Source organism: Tarenaya hassleriana, unplaced genomic scaffold, assembly GCF_000463585.1.
Source record: "Tarenaya hassleriana unplaced genomic scaffold, ASM46358v1 Cleome30, whole genome shotgun sequence".
Classification (NCBI taxonomy): domain Eukaryota; kingdom Viridiplantae; phylum Streptophyta; class Magnoliopsida; order Brassicales; family Cleomaceae; genus Tarenaya; species Tarenaya hassleriana.
In genome coordinates this window covers 894,724-912,580 of record NW_010966178.1, presented here as the reverse complement: position 1 = coordinate 912,580, position 17,857 = coordinate 894,724, and the positions used below count along the sequence as shown (strand labels likewise).

At 38.8% G+C, this 17,857-nt stretch overlaps 4 protein-coding genes across 4 annotated transcripts in view; 3 read left to right on the top strand and 1 right to left on the bottom strand.

Moving 5' to 3' along the window:
• The first annotated feature begins 862 nt into the window (after positions 1-862).
• Positions 863-2,098, top strand: LOC104820443. The gene has a single exon (XM_010550886.1). It carries the CDS (start codon positions 863-865, stop codon positions 2,096-2,098), a length of 1,236 nt encoding a protein of 411 aa, XP_010549188.1.
• A 2,472-nt stretch (positions 2,099-4,570) lies between these two features.
• LOC104820359 (receptor for activated C kinase 1B-like) lies at positions 4,571-6,342 on the top strand. The gene is made up of 2 exons (XM_010550775.2): positions 4,571-5,548; positions 6,080-6,342. The coding sequence occupies exons 1-2, from the start codon at positions 4,667-4,669 to the stop codon at positions 6,179-6,181; spliced, it is 984 nt and encodes a 327-aa protein (XP_010549077.1). The 5' UTR covers positions 4,571-4,666; the 3' UTR covers positions 6,182-6,342.
• Positions 6,343-6,526: 184 nt separating this feature from the next.
• LOC104820358 (pentatricopeptide repeat-containing protein At3g18110, chloroplastic) lies at positions 6,527-11,782 on the top strand. Its single transcript, XM_010550774.1, has 4 exons — positions 6,527-10,137; positions 10,455-10,655; positions 10,794-10,884; positions 10,977-11,782. The coding sequence occupies exons 1-4, from the start codon at positions 6,608-6,610 to the stop codon at positions 11,526-11,528; spliced, it is 4,374 nt and encodes a 1,457-aa protein (XP_010549076.1). The 5' UTR covers positions 6,527-6,607; the 3' UTR covers positions 11,529-11,782.
• Positions 11,783-14,618: 2,836 nt separating this feature from the next.
• The window catches only part of LOC104820357 (actin-interacting protein 1-2), a 4,039-nt gene continuing 800 nt past the window's right edge, over positions 14,619-17,857 (bottom strand). The window contains exons 2-7 of the mRNA XM_010550773.2: positions 17,668-17,848; positions 17,009-17,170; positions 16,706-16,892; positions 15,966-16,388; positions 15,318-15,725; positions 14,619-15,161 (exon numbers count right to left, since the gene is read on the bottom strand). Of these exons, the coding sequence (XP_010549075.1) occupies positions 14,904-15,161; positions 15,318-15,725; positions 15,966-16,388; positions 16,706-16,892; positions 17,009-17,170; positions 17,668-17,848 (1,619 nt within the window). The 3' untranslated portion in view covers positions 14,619-14,903. The remainder of the gene's footprint in view (positions 15,162-15,317; positions 15,726-15,965; positions 16,389-16,705; positions 16,893-17,008; positions 17,171-17,667; positions 17,849-17,857) is intronic.

Below are 17,857 nucleotides of genomic sequence, written 5' to 3'. Positions count from 1 at the left end.
AACGGATCACAATCAGAACACACTGAAAAATTAATCACTGTTCTAGAACGATGCAAAGAAAAAGGATTAATTATTTCTAAAAAGAAATCAAAATTGGTACAACAAGAAATTGAGTATCTTGGATTAAAAATAAATAATAACGGAGAAATTGAACTAACAAATAATGTACATGAAAAAATACAACAATTTCCTAATGAATTGACAGACAGAAAACAAATACAAAGGTTCCTTGGGTGCCTTAATTATGTTTCCGAACAGGGATTTCTCAAATCCCTAGCAAAAGAACGAAAACAATTACAAAAGAAAATATCAGACAAAGTACTATGGTCTTGGACTAATCAAGATACAAATTTAGTAAAACATATAAAAGAGAATATAAAGATACTACCAAAGTTATACAATCCAACGACCAAAGACTTTCTGATTATTGAAACAGATGCATCCAAAGAAGTTTGGGCATGATGCATGTTAGCAATAAAAGATGGAAAAGAATTACTCCATCTTGACCAATACGGTCGTACCAATAATAATGAAGCACCAAAAACCGAAAAACAAAATACAATACTATGCAAATATATTTCAGGAACATTTTCAAAAACTGAGATGAATTATCCAATTCATGAGCTCGAAACACTTGCTTGTCTTCGAACTCTAAAGAAATGGAAAATTGATTTATTACAAACACGGTTCGAATTAAGAACTGATTCACAATACGTAACAGGATTCTGGAGATATAAAATTCAACCAGAATTCCAAAAAGGACGATTAATTCGATGGCAATTAGAATTACATCAATTTGAACCATATATATTAAATATATTAAGTCCGCAAATGATTGTTTTGCAGACACTCTAACAAGAGAATGGAAGGAATAATCAAGACAATCCAGAATCAGATCAGTCAAAAAGACAACCAGATCAAAATAATTCAGGAAAATCTCTCAAAACTCTTTGAGGAGAGGGAAGAGCTGATTAAATCCCTGAATATCATTATAAAAGCAACTGGTGGAACACCAGTAGAAGAAAATAAAAAACAAGAACAAGCAGAATCAGATAAGGTAACACTTCCTACCGACATCAAGGTGGAAGAAAAACCAAACAAGTGGTACGCTATCTTTAGCGGACCATTCAGAGGAATATACGCAGATTATGCAATATTTTCGCAGCATACCAACGGAAAGAAGGTTTCACACCAGGCTTTCCAGACCAAAGAAGAAGCCCAAAAAGCCTTAAACGAATCATACAAGACCATGGCCCAAAAACAACCAGTTGAACCGAGGGCACAACTACCCTCAATGAAAATACCCAAAATAGCCCAAATACCAACCACACAGGAAAAAGAGGCCCTGAAAAAGGTAACCCTCGAGAAGTATCAGTCCTACTGGGCGTCTCTGGTGGACTACAAAGAAAAACACACTACCATGGGTTTTTACCCGAAAATGGCCAGAACCGGACCAAAGGCTATCTTCATTGGAGAAGCCAACCCATTACTAGCCTTCGATTACCTTCAACATGGATTAGTCGACAGTATCTATACTGACTCGATGAGAATATTCGAAGAATTTCCACGAAAGATGAAACCAATTATCAGAAATTACTTTGAACGATTCGCGAAGGAAAGAACTATTTTTATGAAGATTAAGAGTTCAATCCCGATCTTCGGAAAGGATAAGATTATACAGTCACATGCAGTAATACACCTTGGAGTAGCAAAGGGAGAATTGCCTCCAAGAGATGATGCACCAGATTATGAGATTCTAGATGATTTAGAAGCTCATTCATTACTCGAAGTTTTTAAGGCATCAAGAAGGATCCTTGCGGATTCAGATATCAAAGTCAATTATGCTAGCAGTAATGTGCTAATGATCACCTACAACAAGGAAACTATCTCGAAGGAAGAAATGCAAGCCGTAGTAGATTTCGAATTAGACTTCTATCATTTAGAAGGAAAATTCGCAGGACTAGAGGAATCTATCAAGGAACAGCTCTGCAGCTTCCTGATGAGGTATGACGACCACAAATGCACTATCTGCAAAGAGCTAAAGGACAAGATAAAAAGGAGCAGCCAACCACCATCAGAAAAGTCTGAAGACATGTGAAATAAAGAAACCATGTGACTAGTTGATGTAATATGTCAGACCCAATAAAAGATAAGGTGATCAGAAACCTTATCTCTGTAATCTATATTGTGCAATTATGTAGTGTCAAGTGTAAGAGTCGGACCCCAGCATGAGATTCCATTCTTAGCTGATAAGGGTTCCAAAGCTGTATAAATATGTGACCTCTCCATTTGGAGAAGGTAGAGTGAAATAAACGAATTTATTTCAGAACTCTCTCTGAAAGATCTCTCTCAAGAGATTGGCTTGAAGATCTATATCTTCTGGAGGCCTTGAATAGATTCTTTTGAATCACAAACCAATTACTCCAGAACTCTGGAACTAAACACCACCCCTGAACAATATCAAAAAACCGATCAGATCTCCGGATCACCAACAAGGAAACGATCATCACCAACACCAACCGACAGGGATTATCTACAAAAGCGAATCAGGTATGGCATCAACTTTTGCATTCGATAATTTTATACAATCAGATGAAGAATATTTCTTTGATGGAATTATAGACCTAAACAAAATACGAAAAATAAGTTTTGATCTCCAAAAAGATGAAAACTTCGAACAGACTATACTAGGAAAAATAAAGAAACAATTATCGAGAACAAACATAATAAAGTTCGGAATAATGGTAGGAGAAACACCAGTACCAATTGAACAAACTACAGGAGAACTTATTCTACCAATTATTAACAAAGAACAAATCTTAGAACGGCTCAGAAATTATCCCGAAAAACAAAGAAAACAAATAGCCTACATACACTGTAGTACTATTCAAATAATTATAAAATCAATATTCAAAGAAGGTATCGATTCTCCGATTACCTTTCAAATTAGAGATGACATATTAACCAATTATAAAGAAAGTATTATAGCCGAAGGAAAAGGAAATCTTTCTTCTGGGAAAATTAAATTTAACATCAATATACAACTCGGATTATCATTAAAAGATAAAGATTTGGATAATTCAATAGTTATCCAATACAAACTAGATAGGATAGATTTCATGGAAAAAAGAAATCACCCTTTTTCTATAACCTATCAGATTAACTACGCATTAACAAATAGTCATCACAGTTTAAACTTTAGAAACAAAGATATTATAGAAATAGATGACTTATTTAAACCAGTAATTTATTTAAAAAGACCACTAACAGCAATAGAACCAGGACGAAAATCGTTGTTACGACTTAACCCAAGATTAAGTATACAAGAATCATCATCTCTATTATTCAACACTGAACAATCAGAAGAAAACCAGGAAGATTACTCTAAATTACGAAAAACAATATCACAAATCAACAATCTTACAAAATGGATTTCAACGAAGACTTTATCAAAAAATTATCCCTATTAAATCTTGAAAGTTTACCATGTCTAGATCATCTTGAACAATTATTAGTTGAAACTATAGAAAGTATATTTAAAGAACGAACTTATGGAACAATCGAACGAAATGAACTTAATGAAGAAAATAGAAGAATAAAAATGATCAGTTCAATATTTAACGCAGTAAGAGAAATTAAAAAAGATATTATCGAAAACCATAACGATTAGAATGGAAAAAATATATAAGAAAAATATTGAATTATTAAACAAACCAATACAATATTTCGAAACAGAAAATAGTGTAAGAGATATGCAACGAATAATAGAAAAAGAACAAATTAATAATATAATTACAGAATTAAATAAATTAATTACAATAAAAGAAATAAAAGCTGAATACTTCAGAAAACGTTCATCGAAAGATAATTATAACGGATATTGGCTCCCATTTTTAGAAGAAACATTAAACCGGATAAGAGAAATACTAAGTTTTTTCGAAAACGAATTAAAGTCTCCTGAATAAAATAATAATAAAAAACAATTATTATATTCAAGGATAAAATTGGAATTATCAAAATTTCAAGGTCACCCTTGAAGTAAAAATGACATTTAAAGTCATTTTTGTAAATCCCCCATCAAGATTGGACTCACCTCCTATACTCAAATCATAAAAGAAAGATATATCATTATACATCTTTGTAATTATATTAAACCACTTGTATAAATACCTAAGCATGTTAATAATAACTAAGCCACTTTTGCATAATTCTTATATGCATTATTATTTTCTTAATTAAACTTTTTTAAGAAAACATATAAATTTTTTGACAGTTAAAATTTAAATTTTAAGAGAACTCTAAAACAATATATGAAATTTTATGAAGAATCAGAAACTTTGTATTGAGAAAATTTCATATATATATATATATATATATTAAATTTCCTTTATTAATTATTTGATTGTTGTATCAAAATGAAATTCTCCCACAAAAATAAAAGTGCAAGATGAATTCCAACTCAAGCAAACGGGTCGGACTCGGTTGAAAGGCCCATACCCAGCCCATAAAATCGGCCCGAATAGAGAGGCACTCGATTCATCTTGGAAACCCTAGTTCCCTTTTTTTTTCTCTGCCGAAGTAAATACATTTCGTATCTCCTCCGCCTTACTCTGTCCTGCGTTCGAAGAAGGAAGAAACCCCGAGCCTCCTCTCCACAACCCTAACAATGGCCGAGGGACTCGTGTTGAAGGGCACCATGCGCGCTCACGCCGACGCAGTCACCGCCATCGCCACTCCCGTCGACAACGCCGACTTCATCGTATCCTCCTCCCGCGACAAGTCTATCGTCGTCTGGAAGCTCTCCAAGGACGACAAGTCCTATGGCGTCCCCCAGCGTAGACTCACCGGTCACTCTCACTTCGTTCAGGACGTCGTCCTCTCCTCCGACGGTCAGTTCGCTCTCTCCGGCAGCTGGGACGGCGAGCTCCGCCTCTGGGACCTCGCCACCGGCGTCTCCACCCGTCGATTCGTCGGCCACACCAAGGACGTCCTCTCCGTTGCGTTCTCCGTCGACAACCGTCAGATCGTGTCTGCGTCCCGTGACCGTACGATCAAGCTCTGGAACACGCTCGGTGAGTGCAAGTACACCATCTCTGACCAATCCGAAGGCCACAGGGAGTGGGTGAGCTGCGTTAGGTTTAGCCCCAACATGCTCGTGCCGACAATCGTCTCCGCCTCTTGGGATCACACCGTGAAGGTGTGGAATCTCCATAACTGCAAGCTGAGGAACACGCTCGTGGGACACTCGGGATATGTCAACACAGTCGCCGTGTCTCCGGACGGTTCGCTCTGCGCCAGTGGCGGGAAAGACGGCGTGATATTGCTGTGGGATTTGGCCGAAGGGAAGAAGCTGTACTCGCTCGACGCTGGTGCTGTGATCCACTCCCTCTGCTTCAGCCCCAACAGGTACTGGTTGTGCGCTGCGACGGAGCATGGCATAAAGATCTGGGATCTTGAGAGCAAGAGCATTGTCGAGGACTTGAAGGTCGATCTGAAGACCGAGGCAGAGAAGTCGGATGGAGACACTGGAGCGGCGAACAAGCAAAAGGTACGTCTTTCATATGGTCATTGTATTGTTTTCTTCTGGGTTTTCCGTAGAAATCGCATCTCTCCTGGACGAGGTGTCCTTGTGGCTTTGAACATTATGGTGAAGTTGTTTATTCCTTGTTTGTTCTTGTTGATTTCTGTTGGACCAAGAGTCATGCTGAATCTATGGATTCATTTCTGTTTTGCCCGGTTATTTTGCAATATATGGTGTACTAATTAAAGCCTTGATTCTAAAGAATTGGGTTTAAAGGTAGAGTTGTTGGTGATAAAGACAACGGCTTTAAGCTTATATATGCTTGGATGTGGTAATGCATAAGCAGTAAAGATCAAAGTTTCATTCTTTTGTGGAAAATAATAGCAATCTGCTTCACAGTTCTGGCTTTAGATTCTGGTTTTGGTAATGCGTTCACTGGTTCACTGGGTCGTGTTATATAAAGAACCTTACTTTGCTGTTATACACTCGTCGTTTGCTTACTCTGGAAATTGGAGATATGGATAGAGCCTTATATGGGAATGTGAAATGGAAACGCAGGTCATCTACTGCACGAGCTTGAGCTGGAGTGCAGATGGCAACACATTGTTCAGTGGATACACAGACGGAATCATCAGAGTCTGGGGCATCGGCCGTTACTAGAAGAAGCAAGAATGTGTTCTTCCAATGATGATTCCTTTCATTTCTATCAAATTTTCAGAAATATTTTAAACCCCTTTGATGATATGCCCCTTTCTCATGTTTGTTGTCCTGAACTGGTCTGAGTTATAATCTTTTTCTGATCAAAGAGATCATTTTGAGCATATTACGTTTTCAAGGTTTTGCCAAAGACAAGACGGGCATTGTTCGTTGCTAATCCTCTTCGATGTCGCAAGATTTTGGCCCGCTGAACGCGTGGCGTTCGTCGACCATGAAAACAGCGTGGAGTTTCTGTCAAATACTCTGAAACAGAGTGGAGTTTATGCGCACCCAAAAACTATCTTTCCCTCTCGCGTGTTCTCATCTCACAACGGCACATCCCGTTCCTTTGAAAAAGGAGTTATGAAGCTTTGAAGAGATACATCCGATATGGCGGCTTTCGCCACTTCTCTCTCTTCCCCTCCTTCTTTGTCCGTACACGCCTCTCTCTCATCTTCGGCTGTCACGATTCATCGGGACAAGGATGAACAACGGAACAACAACTCTTCCCAGAAGTTCACCTACAGTCGAGCATCGCCCGCCGTCAGATGGCCCCATCTGAATCTCCGTGAGACCTCCGATTCCAGAAATTCAACTCCGTCGCAGCCCGTTTCATCTCCGTCTCCGGCTACCCATGTCGCCGAAACGCCGGAATACGGTGAATTCGAGTCCGACGAACGGCAGTCGGGGAACGACGAAACCGCCGTCGCGGGTAGGCGAAAAAGGGTGAAGAAGATGAGCAAGTTGGCTCTGAAAAGGGCAAAGGATTGGAGAGAGAGAGTCAAATTCCTGACGGATAAGATTCTGGGACTGAAACCAAATCAGTTCGTCGCCGACGTTCTCGATGGTCGTCCGGTTCAGATGACACCCACCGATTACTGCTTCGTCGTGAAATGGGTCGGTCAAGAGAACTGGCAACGCGCGCTCGAGGTCTTTGAATGGCTTAATCTCCGCCATTGGTACTCGCCCAATGCTCGAATGGTGGCCACCATACTCGGCGTTTTGGGTCGGTGGAATCAGGAATCGTTGGCTGTGGAGATATTCACGAGGGCTGAACCATCGGTCGGAGACACCGTCCAAGTCTACAACGCCATGATGGCTGTTTATGCACGCAGTGGTAAGTTCTCAAAGGCACAAGAGCTGCTCGACGCAATGCGTGAGAGAGGATGTGTGCCTGACCTAATAAGTTTCAATACTCTTATCAACGCTAGGCTTAAAGCTGGGGCCTTGACGCCAAATCTGGCCATCGAGCTCTTAAATACGGTGAGGAATTCACGTCTTAGGCCAGATACTATCACCTATAACACTCTTCTCAGTGCCTGTTCACGGGATTCGAATTTGGAGGAAGCAGTGAAGGTTTTTGAGGATATGGAGTCTCATAGTTGTCAGCCGGATTTGTGGACTTATAATGCCATGATCTCGGTGTATGGCAGATGTGGGCTTGCCGATAAAGCTGAGGAGCTCTTCAGGGAGCTTGAGCTCAAAGGTTTCTCCCCTGATGCTGTGACTTATAACTCTTTGCTATATGCTTTTGCCAGAGAACGGAACACAGAGAAAGTGAAGGAGGTGTGTGAGGAAATGCAGAAAATGGGATTTGGCAGAGACGAGATGACTTACAACACAATCATTCACATGTATGGAAAGCAGGGTCAGCTTGATCTCGCATTACAGCTTTACAAGGACATGAAAAGTTTGTCGGGTAGGAACCCGGATGCTGTTACTTATACGGTGCTTATCGATTCACTTGGGAAAGCAAACAGAACGCTGGAGGCTGCAGCCCTAATGTCTGAGATGCTTGATGCTGGGATTAAACCAACTCTGCAGACCTTCAGTGCTCTCATCTGTGGCTATGCCAAGGCTGGGAAGAGAGAGGAGGCTGAGGAAACTTTTGATTGCATGTTGCGGTCAGGGATCAAACCTGATAATTTGGCATATTCGGTCATGTTGGATATATTTCTAAGAGGAAATGAGACAAAAAAAGCATGGCGTTTATATCGGGATATGGTTTCTGATGGTCATACACCGTCACGCAGTCTTTACGAATTGATGTTATCTGGACTTATGAGGGAGAGCAAGACGGACGATATTCAGAAAATCATCAGAGATATGGAAGAAATATCTCACATGAACCCCCAAGAAATTTCTTCTGTTCTTGTCAAGGGTGAATGTTTTGATCTTGCCACTAGACAGCTGAAAGCGGCTATTGTCAATGGCTATGAATTGGAAAATGACAGCTTATTGTCTATCCTAAATTCCTACAGTTCATCGGGCAGGCATTCTGAAGCGTCCGAGCTACTTGAATTTTTTAAAGAACATGCCGGTGGATCTGAGCGGCTCATCAATGATGCACTGATTGTTCTACATTGCAAGAGTAACAACATCGATGCTGCTTTGGGGGAATACTTCTCTGACACCTATGCCCATGACTGGTCTTCTGGTGGTTGCACTATGTATGAGTCTTTAATACAGTGCTGTGTAGCAAACGAACGTAATGCTGAAGCTTGTCAGGTTTTCTCTGACCTGAGATTATATGGTCGTGAAATTTCTGAAAATGTTTGTAGAAACATGGTTGTTGTCTACTGCAAGCTTGGCTTTCCAGAGACAGCTCATCACATAGTTAATCAAGCTGAGACAAAAGGCTTCCACTTTGATAATTCACCTGTATACACTGATATTATTGAAGCATATGGGAAACTGAAGCAATGGCAGCAAGCAGAGAGCGTAGTTGGAGCTCTTAGACAAAACGGGCAAATGCCTGACCTAAAGACATGGAACAGTTTGATGCAAGCCTATGCTGAGAGTGGGTGCTATGAGAGAGCAAGGGCTGTTTTTAACACGATGATGAGGGATGGTCCGTCTCCTACTGTTGAATCCATTAACATTCTGTTACAGGCTTTGATTGCTGATGGGAGACTCGAGGAGCTCTACGTTGTAGTTGAAGAATTGCAAGATATGGGCTATAAGATTAGCAAAAGCTCCATTCTTTTGATGCTTGATGCGTTCGCTCGGGCTGGAAACATTTTTGAGGTGAAGAAGATATACAATAGCATGAAAGCTGCTGGCTACTTACCGACAATACGCCTTTATAGGATGATGATTGAGCTTTTGTGCAAAGGCAAACGAGTTAGAGATGCTGAAGTTATGGTATCTGAAATGGAAGAAGCTGGTTTCAAGCTCGAGCTTCCGATATGGAATTCCCTGCTGAAAATGTATACGGCTATAGAGGATTTCAAGAGAACAGTTCAAGTGTACCAGAGGCTAAAGGAAACTGGACTCGAACCAGACGAGACCACCTACAATACTTTGATTACAATGTACTGCAGAGACAGAAGACCGGAAGAAGGCTACTTCCTCATGCAGCATATGAGAAAGCTTGGTCTGGACCCGAAACTGGACACTTACAAAAGCTTGATCTCTGCTTTTGGTAAGCAAAAGAGCATTGAACAAGCTGAGGAATTGTTTCAAGAGCTTATCTCCAAAGGATATAAACTGGACCGTTCATTTTACCACACAATGATGAAAATATTCAGGGATTCTGGAAACGACTCTAAGGCAGAGAAGTTGTTGGAGATGATGAAGAGTGTGGGAATAGAGCCAACACTTGCAACAATGCATTTGCTCATGGTGTCTTATAGTGGCTCAGGAAAGCCCCAAGAAGCTGAAAAGGTTCTCGCTAATCTTAGAGAAACAAACATAGAACTCACAACATTGACATACAGCTCGGTCATTGATGCTTATCTCCGGAACAAAGATTATAATGGTGGAAGAGAAATGGTCTTGGAGATGAAGAGAGAGGGTGTGGAACCAGACCACAGAATCTGGACTTGCTTTATCAGAGCAGCGAGTCTCTCCAAGCACAAAAACGAAGTCTTGTTACAACTCAAAGTGCTTCAAGACATTGGTTTTGATCTTCCTATTAGGTAAGTCTCCTTCACTTGCTTGTGAGGCTTGGCCTCAATGGAATCAACCCATTAAAGACGAGACTTAACTGAAACTGCTAGCTGATGAATTGTTTTGAAAAGGAAACTGCGATGTCATTGTCAGTAATACAGAGATGCCACTAGTTATAAAAGATTTTAACAAGAAACTTATATTGCCAAAGTGATGGAGGTATTCTCCTTTGTTAATCCCATATCATGTTCAGAATCCTCCTTTTTTATCTTATGTGGAATAACTAATACATAAAAAATTTCTCGCTGATCTCCTTCTTACCTTTTTTTTGTTATGCTCTTCCCAGGATTTTAGCTGGAAAGTCGGAGTTGCTAATTTCTGAGGTGGACGGATGGCTTGAGAAACTAAAACCCATGGAAGATAATGCTGCTCTCAATTTTACAAATGCTCTGGTGAATCTACTCTGGGCGTTTGAACTCCGAGCCACTGCTTCGTGGGTTTTTCAGTTGGCAATTAAATGGAACATCTACAATCGCGATGTTTTCAGGTTAGTGTTCACTTAATTGGCTCTGGGTATCATGACAGAGATCGGTGGAGAATTCAGGATATGATTTGTATGTGCGTTTTGCATTTACACTAGTCAATATGCTAATTTCACCATGTAAACCATTTCATTTGGAGACAGGGTGGCGGACAAGGATTGGGGGGCTGATTTTAGAAAGTTGTCCGGAGGCGCAGCGCTTGTTGCCCTGACTCTGTGGCTTGACCACATGCAGGCAAGTTCCTTTTTTCTCATCTCTCTACTATAATCTCCATCTTCATAAAGGTCCAGCCTTTATTATTAATGCCACCTTATTGTTTTTTCCAGGATGCATCACTTGAGGGGTACCCAGAGTCACCCAAATCAGTAGTATTGATCACAGGGACTGCAGAGTACAACGATGTATCCCTTGAGAAAACGCTAAAGGTGTGTCTCTGGGAGATGGGCTCTCCATTTCTTCCCTGCAAAACACGGACCGGACTCCTTGTGGCCAAAGCTCACTCTCTCAGGATGTGGCTGAAGGACTCTCCTTTCTGCTTTGACTTGGAGCTGAAGGATTCCCCTTCTCTGCCCGAAACAAACTCAATGGAGCTGATCGATGGGTGTTTCATAAGAAGAGGCCTCGTCCCAGCGTTCAACCACATCAACGAGAGGCTTGGAGGGTTTGTGTCACCGAAGAAGTTCTCAAGACTGGCCTTGTTACCTGATGAGATGAGGGAGAGAGTGATTCAGGCTGATATAGAAGGGCACAGACAGAAGATAGAGAAGATGAAGATGAAGAAGAAGATCAAGGTGGAGGAGGAGAAGGCTCGTCGTGTAAATGGTAGAAGGAAATACATCAGAAGAAGAGGTGATGTAGCCACTGCTCACAGGGGATGATAGATTTTTGGAGCATCATTGGCTTTGCTTCAACAGTCAGTGATCCCAACACTAAGGAAAATAGAGAGAGGAAGCTGCCTGTTGGGCTAAGTTTATATACAGGAAAAAGTGTACACATTCTGTTGTACATGTACGGTGTTTTTGTTGTGGATCACTCTTTGGGGTTAATACGGGACCTGAGACTGTTGTACAGAAGGAGACTAGAAAGCGTGCAGTTTCGCGTTGTCTGAAACGGACTGCGTGTCGTTTGAATCTGTATCATGAAACAAATAGTTTAGTGAAGCCCAGTAGAAGGCCATTATTAGGGCCTTATTAGCAAATAAAGATATTATACGGTTAGATTCAATAAAAAATGCCATTTTAAAAGTAACAGCTCGAGAGTTAAATAAAACTACTTTCAGTTTTTTACTAATCTCTATTTTATGTTCTGTCCTAAACTAATATGATTTTTTTTAATCTCAAATATGATTTTAAAAAATAACTGTTTAATATATATATATACACACACACACAAAATTGTAGATATTATAAACTGTAAAAAATATTTATGTAGGAGCTCCGTGTGGAAATATAATTATAACTGTTGTAGCAACCCCTGATCATAGATAAATACACAAAAGTCCAAGTTTTATTCGTTTTACCGTTTGATTTTTATATTTATCTCTTCAAGTTTGGAATGAGTCAGTATACTTTTGATTAGTGCTAGTAATTTCCAAATAAAAACGACTATTATTACAACAAACTCTTCTTAAAAAAGTAAGTAAATCTTGATAAATTTTTTTAAAAAAATAAACATATCTTGGCAAAAAGAAATATCTAGAGTCTAATAAAAACATTGATAATGTATAAACTAACAAACAATTATCAAAGCAAATAAATAAATAGAATATAGGGACAAACCTAAAAATATCTTTCAATTTTCACACTTATACAAAAAAAATCTTCTACTTAAAATTACTTATAAAAAACTATCAACTATTAATTTGAAGCAAAAAAAACCATAAACTATATAAATTATTTAAAATCAATTTCTCACTTTAAATTTGTTACAAAAAATTATCAACTATCAATTTTAATAAAAACAATTATCATCTATCTAAATTACTCAAAAAAATATAATATTTTACATTTATTATAAAAATTAGCAAATTCTGAAAAATAAATAAAATAAATTTAAAATAATATTTGCTACAGAAACTTCTGTCGCAAATCTGTAGTAAATTCAGAAAAAATAAATAATATAATTAAAATGAATAGTTGTTACAGATATATCTATCGCAATCTGTCGCAAATTCTGACACATTTTACATTTTCTGTCGCAAATTACGTTTGTTGTTGCGACGGCAACGTATCCGTCGCATTTCGTCGCAAAATTTCTGTCGCAAAACCATCGTATTCCGTCGTAATTTTGTATGCGACGGAACATTCTGTCGCAAATTCTGTAACTATACGAGAATTTTCTTGTAGTGAATTGTCCATTTGCTCCTTCTCTGAACTCGTATATTAGCACGACATCGTCCGCAAACATCATGCACCACGGTACTTTCTTCTGTATATCTCTAGTCAGTTCATCCATGACTAACGCGAAAAAGTACGGACTTAAAGCGGACCCTTAGTGCAATCGTATCGAGATGGAAAAATCTCGCGTGTCACCCCCTGTTGTTCGGACACTAGTAGTCGCACCGTCATACATATCCTTCAATGCTTGTATGTACTTTACCGATACTCCTCTACGCTCTAACACCCACCATAAAACCTCTCTTGATATTCAATCATAAGCTTTTTCGAGATCGATAAAATACCATGTGCAAATCTTTTTTCATATCTCGAAACTTCTCCATCAAGTTTCAAATGAGAAAGATTGTTTCCATTGTAGACCTTTCGGGCATAAAACCAAATTGGTTTACGAAAATAGATGTGTCGCTATGCAAACGACACTTCACAATCCTTTCCCACAACTTCATCGTATGACTCATGAGTTTGATACCTCTATTTGTGCAACTCTAGATATCTCCTTTATTTTTAAATATAGGGACTAAAGTGCTTTGTCTCCATTCATTTGGCATCGTGAGCAAATCTTTTTCCATATTTTTCTTGTCTTCTTCTTCAACAAACCCTTATTTCTTTTCTACTATTTAAACTTGTCTTCTTCTTCAACAAACCCTTATTTCTTTTCTACTATTTAAATAAAAAATATATAGAAATAATTCTAGAAGTACAAGAAAAATATAGTGTTTTAATATTTAACATTTATATCAATATTATAAACATCAATCTATATATAATCATATACAAATATTATACTTAAAATTGAGTATATTTTATTATTTTAAATATTATATTTAAAATTTTATCATATATTAATATTTTTAGAGGTTGTAAATTGTATATATTTTATTGGTTTTAAATATAAGAGATAATATATATATATATATATATATTCTAAAATAAAATAAAAATATGGTAATTTTTATATGTAATATTGTAAATTGAGTATATTTTATTTGCTATAGATTTTTATATTGAGAATGAAATATTTTTTATAAATTAAAATCGTTGATTGAAATTATTATTGAAATTATTATAGAAATCTATAAAAAAAATTGTTATAAAAAATCAAACTAATGGTTGCAACCATTGAAATATTAAAATGTTACGATAAATTTAAATAAATATTATTTTTTTATTGTGATTTTTAGGATTATATAATTTATATATGTTTTCTATCCAAATTTAATAGATTTTTATAATAAATGTAAAACATTATATGTTTTGAGTAATTTAGATAGATAATGTTTTTTTTATTAAAATTAATCATTGATGGTTTTTTTATAACAAATTTAAAATGGAAGATTAGTTTTAAATAATTTATATAGTTGATGGTCTTTCTTACTCCAAATTAATAGTTGATGGTTTTTTATAATTAATTTCAAATGGAAGATTTTTTTGGTGTAAGAGTAATAGTTGGAGGTATTTTTAAGGTTTATCCCTAAAATATATGTATTGTATTTGTATAACCGAAACCGTTAGGTTTCAAATAAACAGAACATACAAAGCATCTCAAACTATCAAAATTTTTAAAACGGTAGATTGAAAACGGGACAAAGAAGCTCACAATGCCATTTTGTAGTTTGTATACAAATACAAACGGTAAATAGTTCAGAGATCACACTGGCTGGCATCCTCTTCCATAACTTGGCTTTAAATATTCCATCCCAAAACACACTTTCACAAAGATTTTCAAACCCAACAATGGACATAGCAAAGACACACACAAAAGCCTACCACCAAACGGAGATCAAAATCTCCACAAGATACGATGAAAGGTTACAAAAAAGGAAACTTGCTGAAGGATTTTCATGGGTTACCTCCGATCTAAAGGGAGGTCAAGTTCCAGACACGGATGCAAGCATCTTCGCCAGAACTCACGACATGGGAGTCGTCGGTGAAAGCGAGGCCGTAAACTCCGCCCAAGTGAGCTCCTTTTATGGTCATCCGTGACGACGCAGGCTTTTCCACTTCGTACACTATTACACATGTGTCCAGTGATCCTGTCGCCACCTTCTCACTGTCTGGTGACCATGCCACGCAGTTTATACGCGCTGTGTGGTATAACATGTTCTTCAGTTTCACCTGTACAATTAAAGTAAAAAGATCGATCCAATAACTTGATCGCTACCCATTTCATAGAATGGTTTCTTTCTTATTAGAGTATGAAACGTTAAGAGAATTTAAGGTCTATTGTCACCAAAAAAGGGTTTTTATGAGTGACCGATACAATCAAGTTACCTCTCTGGAGACACGATCCCAGATGACAGCTTCTCTATTCAAATCAGCTGATGCAAACATCGATAAATCTGGAGAGTAGCGTATTACGCTGATAGCGCCTCTGTGCTTCTCAAGAACTGCCTCTTCTGTGAGTGTATCGCCACTCACAGTGTACACATGCAGTTTGCCGTCCTGACCACCGATGACGGCTTCGGTTCCATCAGGTGCTATCGCAGATGCAGTCACATTGAAACCCAAGTTAACAGTTGATGCAACTTTCCCACCACGGAGCAATACAACTCCTGAGTCAAAGGTCACGATAACAAGACCAGGAGACAAAAGGGCACGGCTTAAATCATTCGGCTGATGACCTATGTCGATAGCCTCTTCATCAGTGCATTGGTCGTCTTTAAATGAAGCTCGCCATAGCTGGAAATGATGAACAGAGCGAGTAGAAGATGAGGATTGGTAGCATCAGTCACAACTAGCAAACGCAACGATGCTTATAGCAACTCTGATGAGATGTTTCCAACTTATCCGATATTATATAGATCATTTGGCCATCAGTCCAAACATTTTCCATCGAACACCGGATGTAAAACAAAATCCGCAAATCGCGGTGATAAGTAGTACATACGAAAAGTTATAATGAAAGATCATAACAGTTACCTTGTTGTCAAATCCAGATGTCATAATTTCTTCATCATGAGCAGTAAAGCATTTAATTTGAGAGTTTTGTTTTCGTTGAACTTTACCGCAAAAGCCTCGGCCTTGCATCCATTTACAAATTAGGCCGTCATAGCTGCTGGATAGTATATACTGAGGGCTTCCTTTAAGCACGGCTACGGAAGAGACATTCTTCATGTGTCCTGACAACTGAACCGGGGTTTTATCAAGATCACTTGCTGAGAATATGCTGATCGTGCCACCCAGAGAAACAGTGACAATATGATCGTTCTGCCAAAGGCATCCGACGAGCATATCATCCACACCGCCAGATCCAGGACAGTCCAATGTTTTCTTAAATGTCCCATTACCATCCTCCGATATATCCCACACTTTGGCTGACTTGTCTGCAGAGACAGTGAGAACCTGAATAAAAAAATTGAACGCATAAATCTGGGAGCATTGACATAACATCGTCCATATTGGTATCAAGAATTAAAAGATTCAAAAGGTGCAGCATAGAATTTGATATTGATTCTTCATGTGTATATTCGCTGGGTCACAAAATGGATCGCACCCGATAAATTCATATGCTATTCTGATTGACTCATAAAAGCAGACAGGACAGAGCTAAAAATTTCAGGACTAAGCTACTCTGAACATGGTGAAGAAAACAAAAAACAACTCATCCGAATATGAAAATATTTTCAAGCATATAGTGCAAAAACAGACATAATAAGCACCTGTTTACCATCGGGACTCCAGCTAACAGCATAAATGCTACCTTTATGCCCACCATCAGAAGAGAGTTCTCCAATTTTCTCACCAGTCTTTCCATCATATAAGATGCCTTTTTTATCCGAACTTACACTTATGAACTTGCTTCCATCTGGGGCAAACCTCACACAGTTGACAAAATTGGAATGATCTCTGTGGGCCAAGAAACCACAAACTTGTAAACAATATGAATAACCTCATTTCAGCAAAAGGAATAAAACGCATAGAGAATCCTTAGTCGTTCTTCAAAATGTTCTGGAGCACCAGACCTGCATGAGAGCTTGAATTTGAATGGAGGCCCCTCGTAGAAATTGACCAGAAAATCCTCTCCACATGTTACAATGCGGAATGGTCTGGTTGGCTTGAAGGCACAGCTAAGAACCCGCCTAGAGTGACCATCAAACTCACCCACATTTGTACCTGAATCCCACCTGATCAAAGGTAATCATGTCGTAAGAGCACTGGTAATCAAACAACACGAGAAATCTCTTCGAGTCGAGGATCCATCAGACTGGCATTGAATATCAAAGCAGCAAAGAATGGGGAAAACAGGGTGCTCAGTTAGATCACACACACACACAACCAATGAAAGAAGCTTAAATTGTGTCCTGTTCCAAGCAATGAATGAAGCTTAGTTAGACTCAATTCATCACATTATGTACGACAGAATCTCACTCCGGATCCGACTCCACAGGATTGAAGAAGACCAATCCGATTCGGTCCAACATATTATGAACGTCGTAATTGAGGAAAGAAATGCTCAGTCCGACTGCAAACAATCAACCATGGAAGCTAAGTCCGAGCCGCAAGTCCGTGGGGATCTAGAAGGCTTAGTTCGATTTCTGAATCCACTGGATGGAGAAGCTTAGTTCGCGAGATCAGTAAGAGCTCGAGAGAGAAGAGGTCACAATAAAATCAACACACTCACATGAAAGCACGAACAAGCGACTTCCCTTTGCCATCACCGGAGGCGACAATCCGCATCCCATCGGGAGACCACTGGAGATCGTCGATCCGACCAGACAAGACCTTGAACTCCTTCTTCAGCACGTGATCGTTGTGCGTCCCCCAGATTCGGACAGTCCCGGAGACATCGGCGGAGGCGATCCCCTCCCCGT

Coding starts and splice junctions, on each gene's coding strand:
- LOC104820358 (XM_010550774.1), top strand. CDS start 6,608: ATGGCGGCTTTCGCCACTTCTCTCTCTTCCCCTCCTTCTTTGTCCGTA. Junction 10,656..10,793: donor TACAATCGCGATGTTTTCAG/GTTAGTGTTCAC, acceptor ATTTGGAGACAG/GGTGGCGGACAAGGATTGGG. Junction 10,885..10,976: donor TGTGGCTTGACCACATGCAG/GCAAGTTCCTTT, acceptor TGTTTTTTCCAG/GATGCATCACTTGAGGGGTA.
- LOC104820443 (XM_010550886.1), top strand. CDS start 863: ATGGAAGGAATAATCAAGACAATCCAGAATCAGATCAGTCAAAAAGAC.
- LOC104820359 (XM_010550775.2), top strand. CDS start 4,667: ATGGCCGAGGGACTCGTGTTGAAGGGCACCATGCGCGCTCACGCCGAC. Junction 5,549..6,079: donor GAGCGGCGAACAAGCAAAAG/GTACGTCTTTCA, acceptor ATGGAAACGCAG/GTCATCTACTGCACGAGCTT.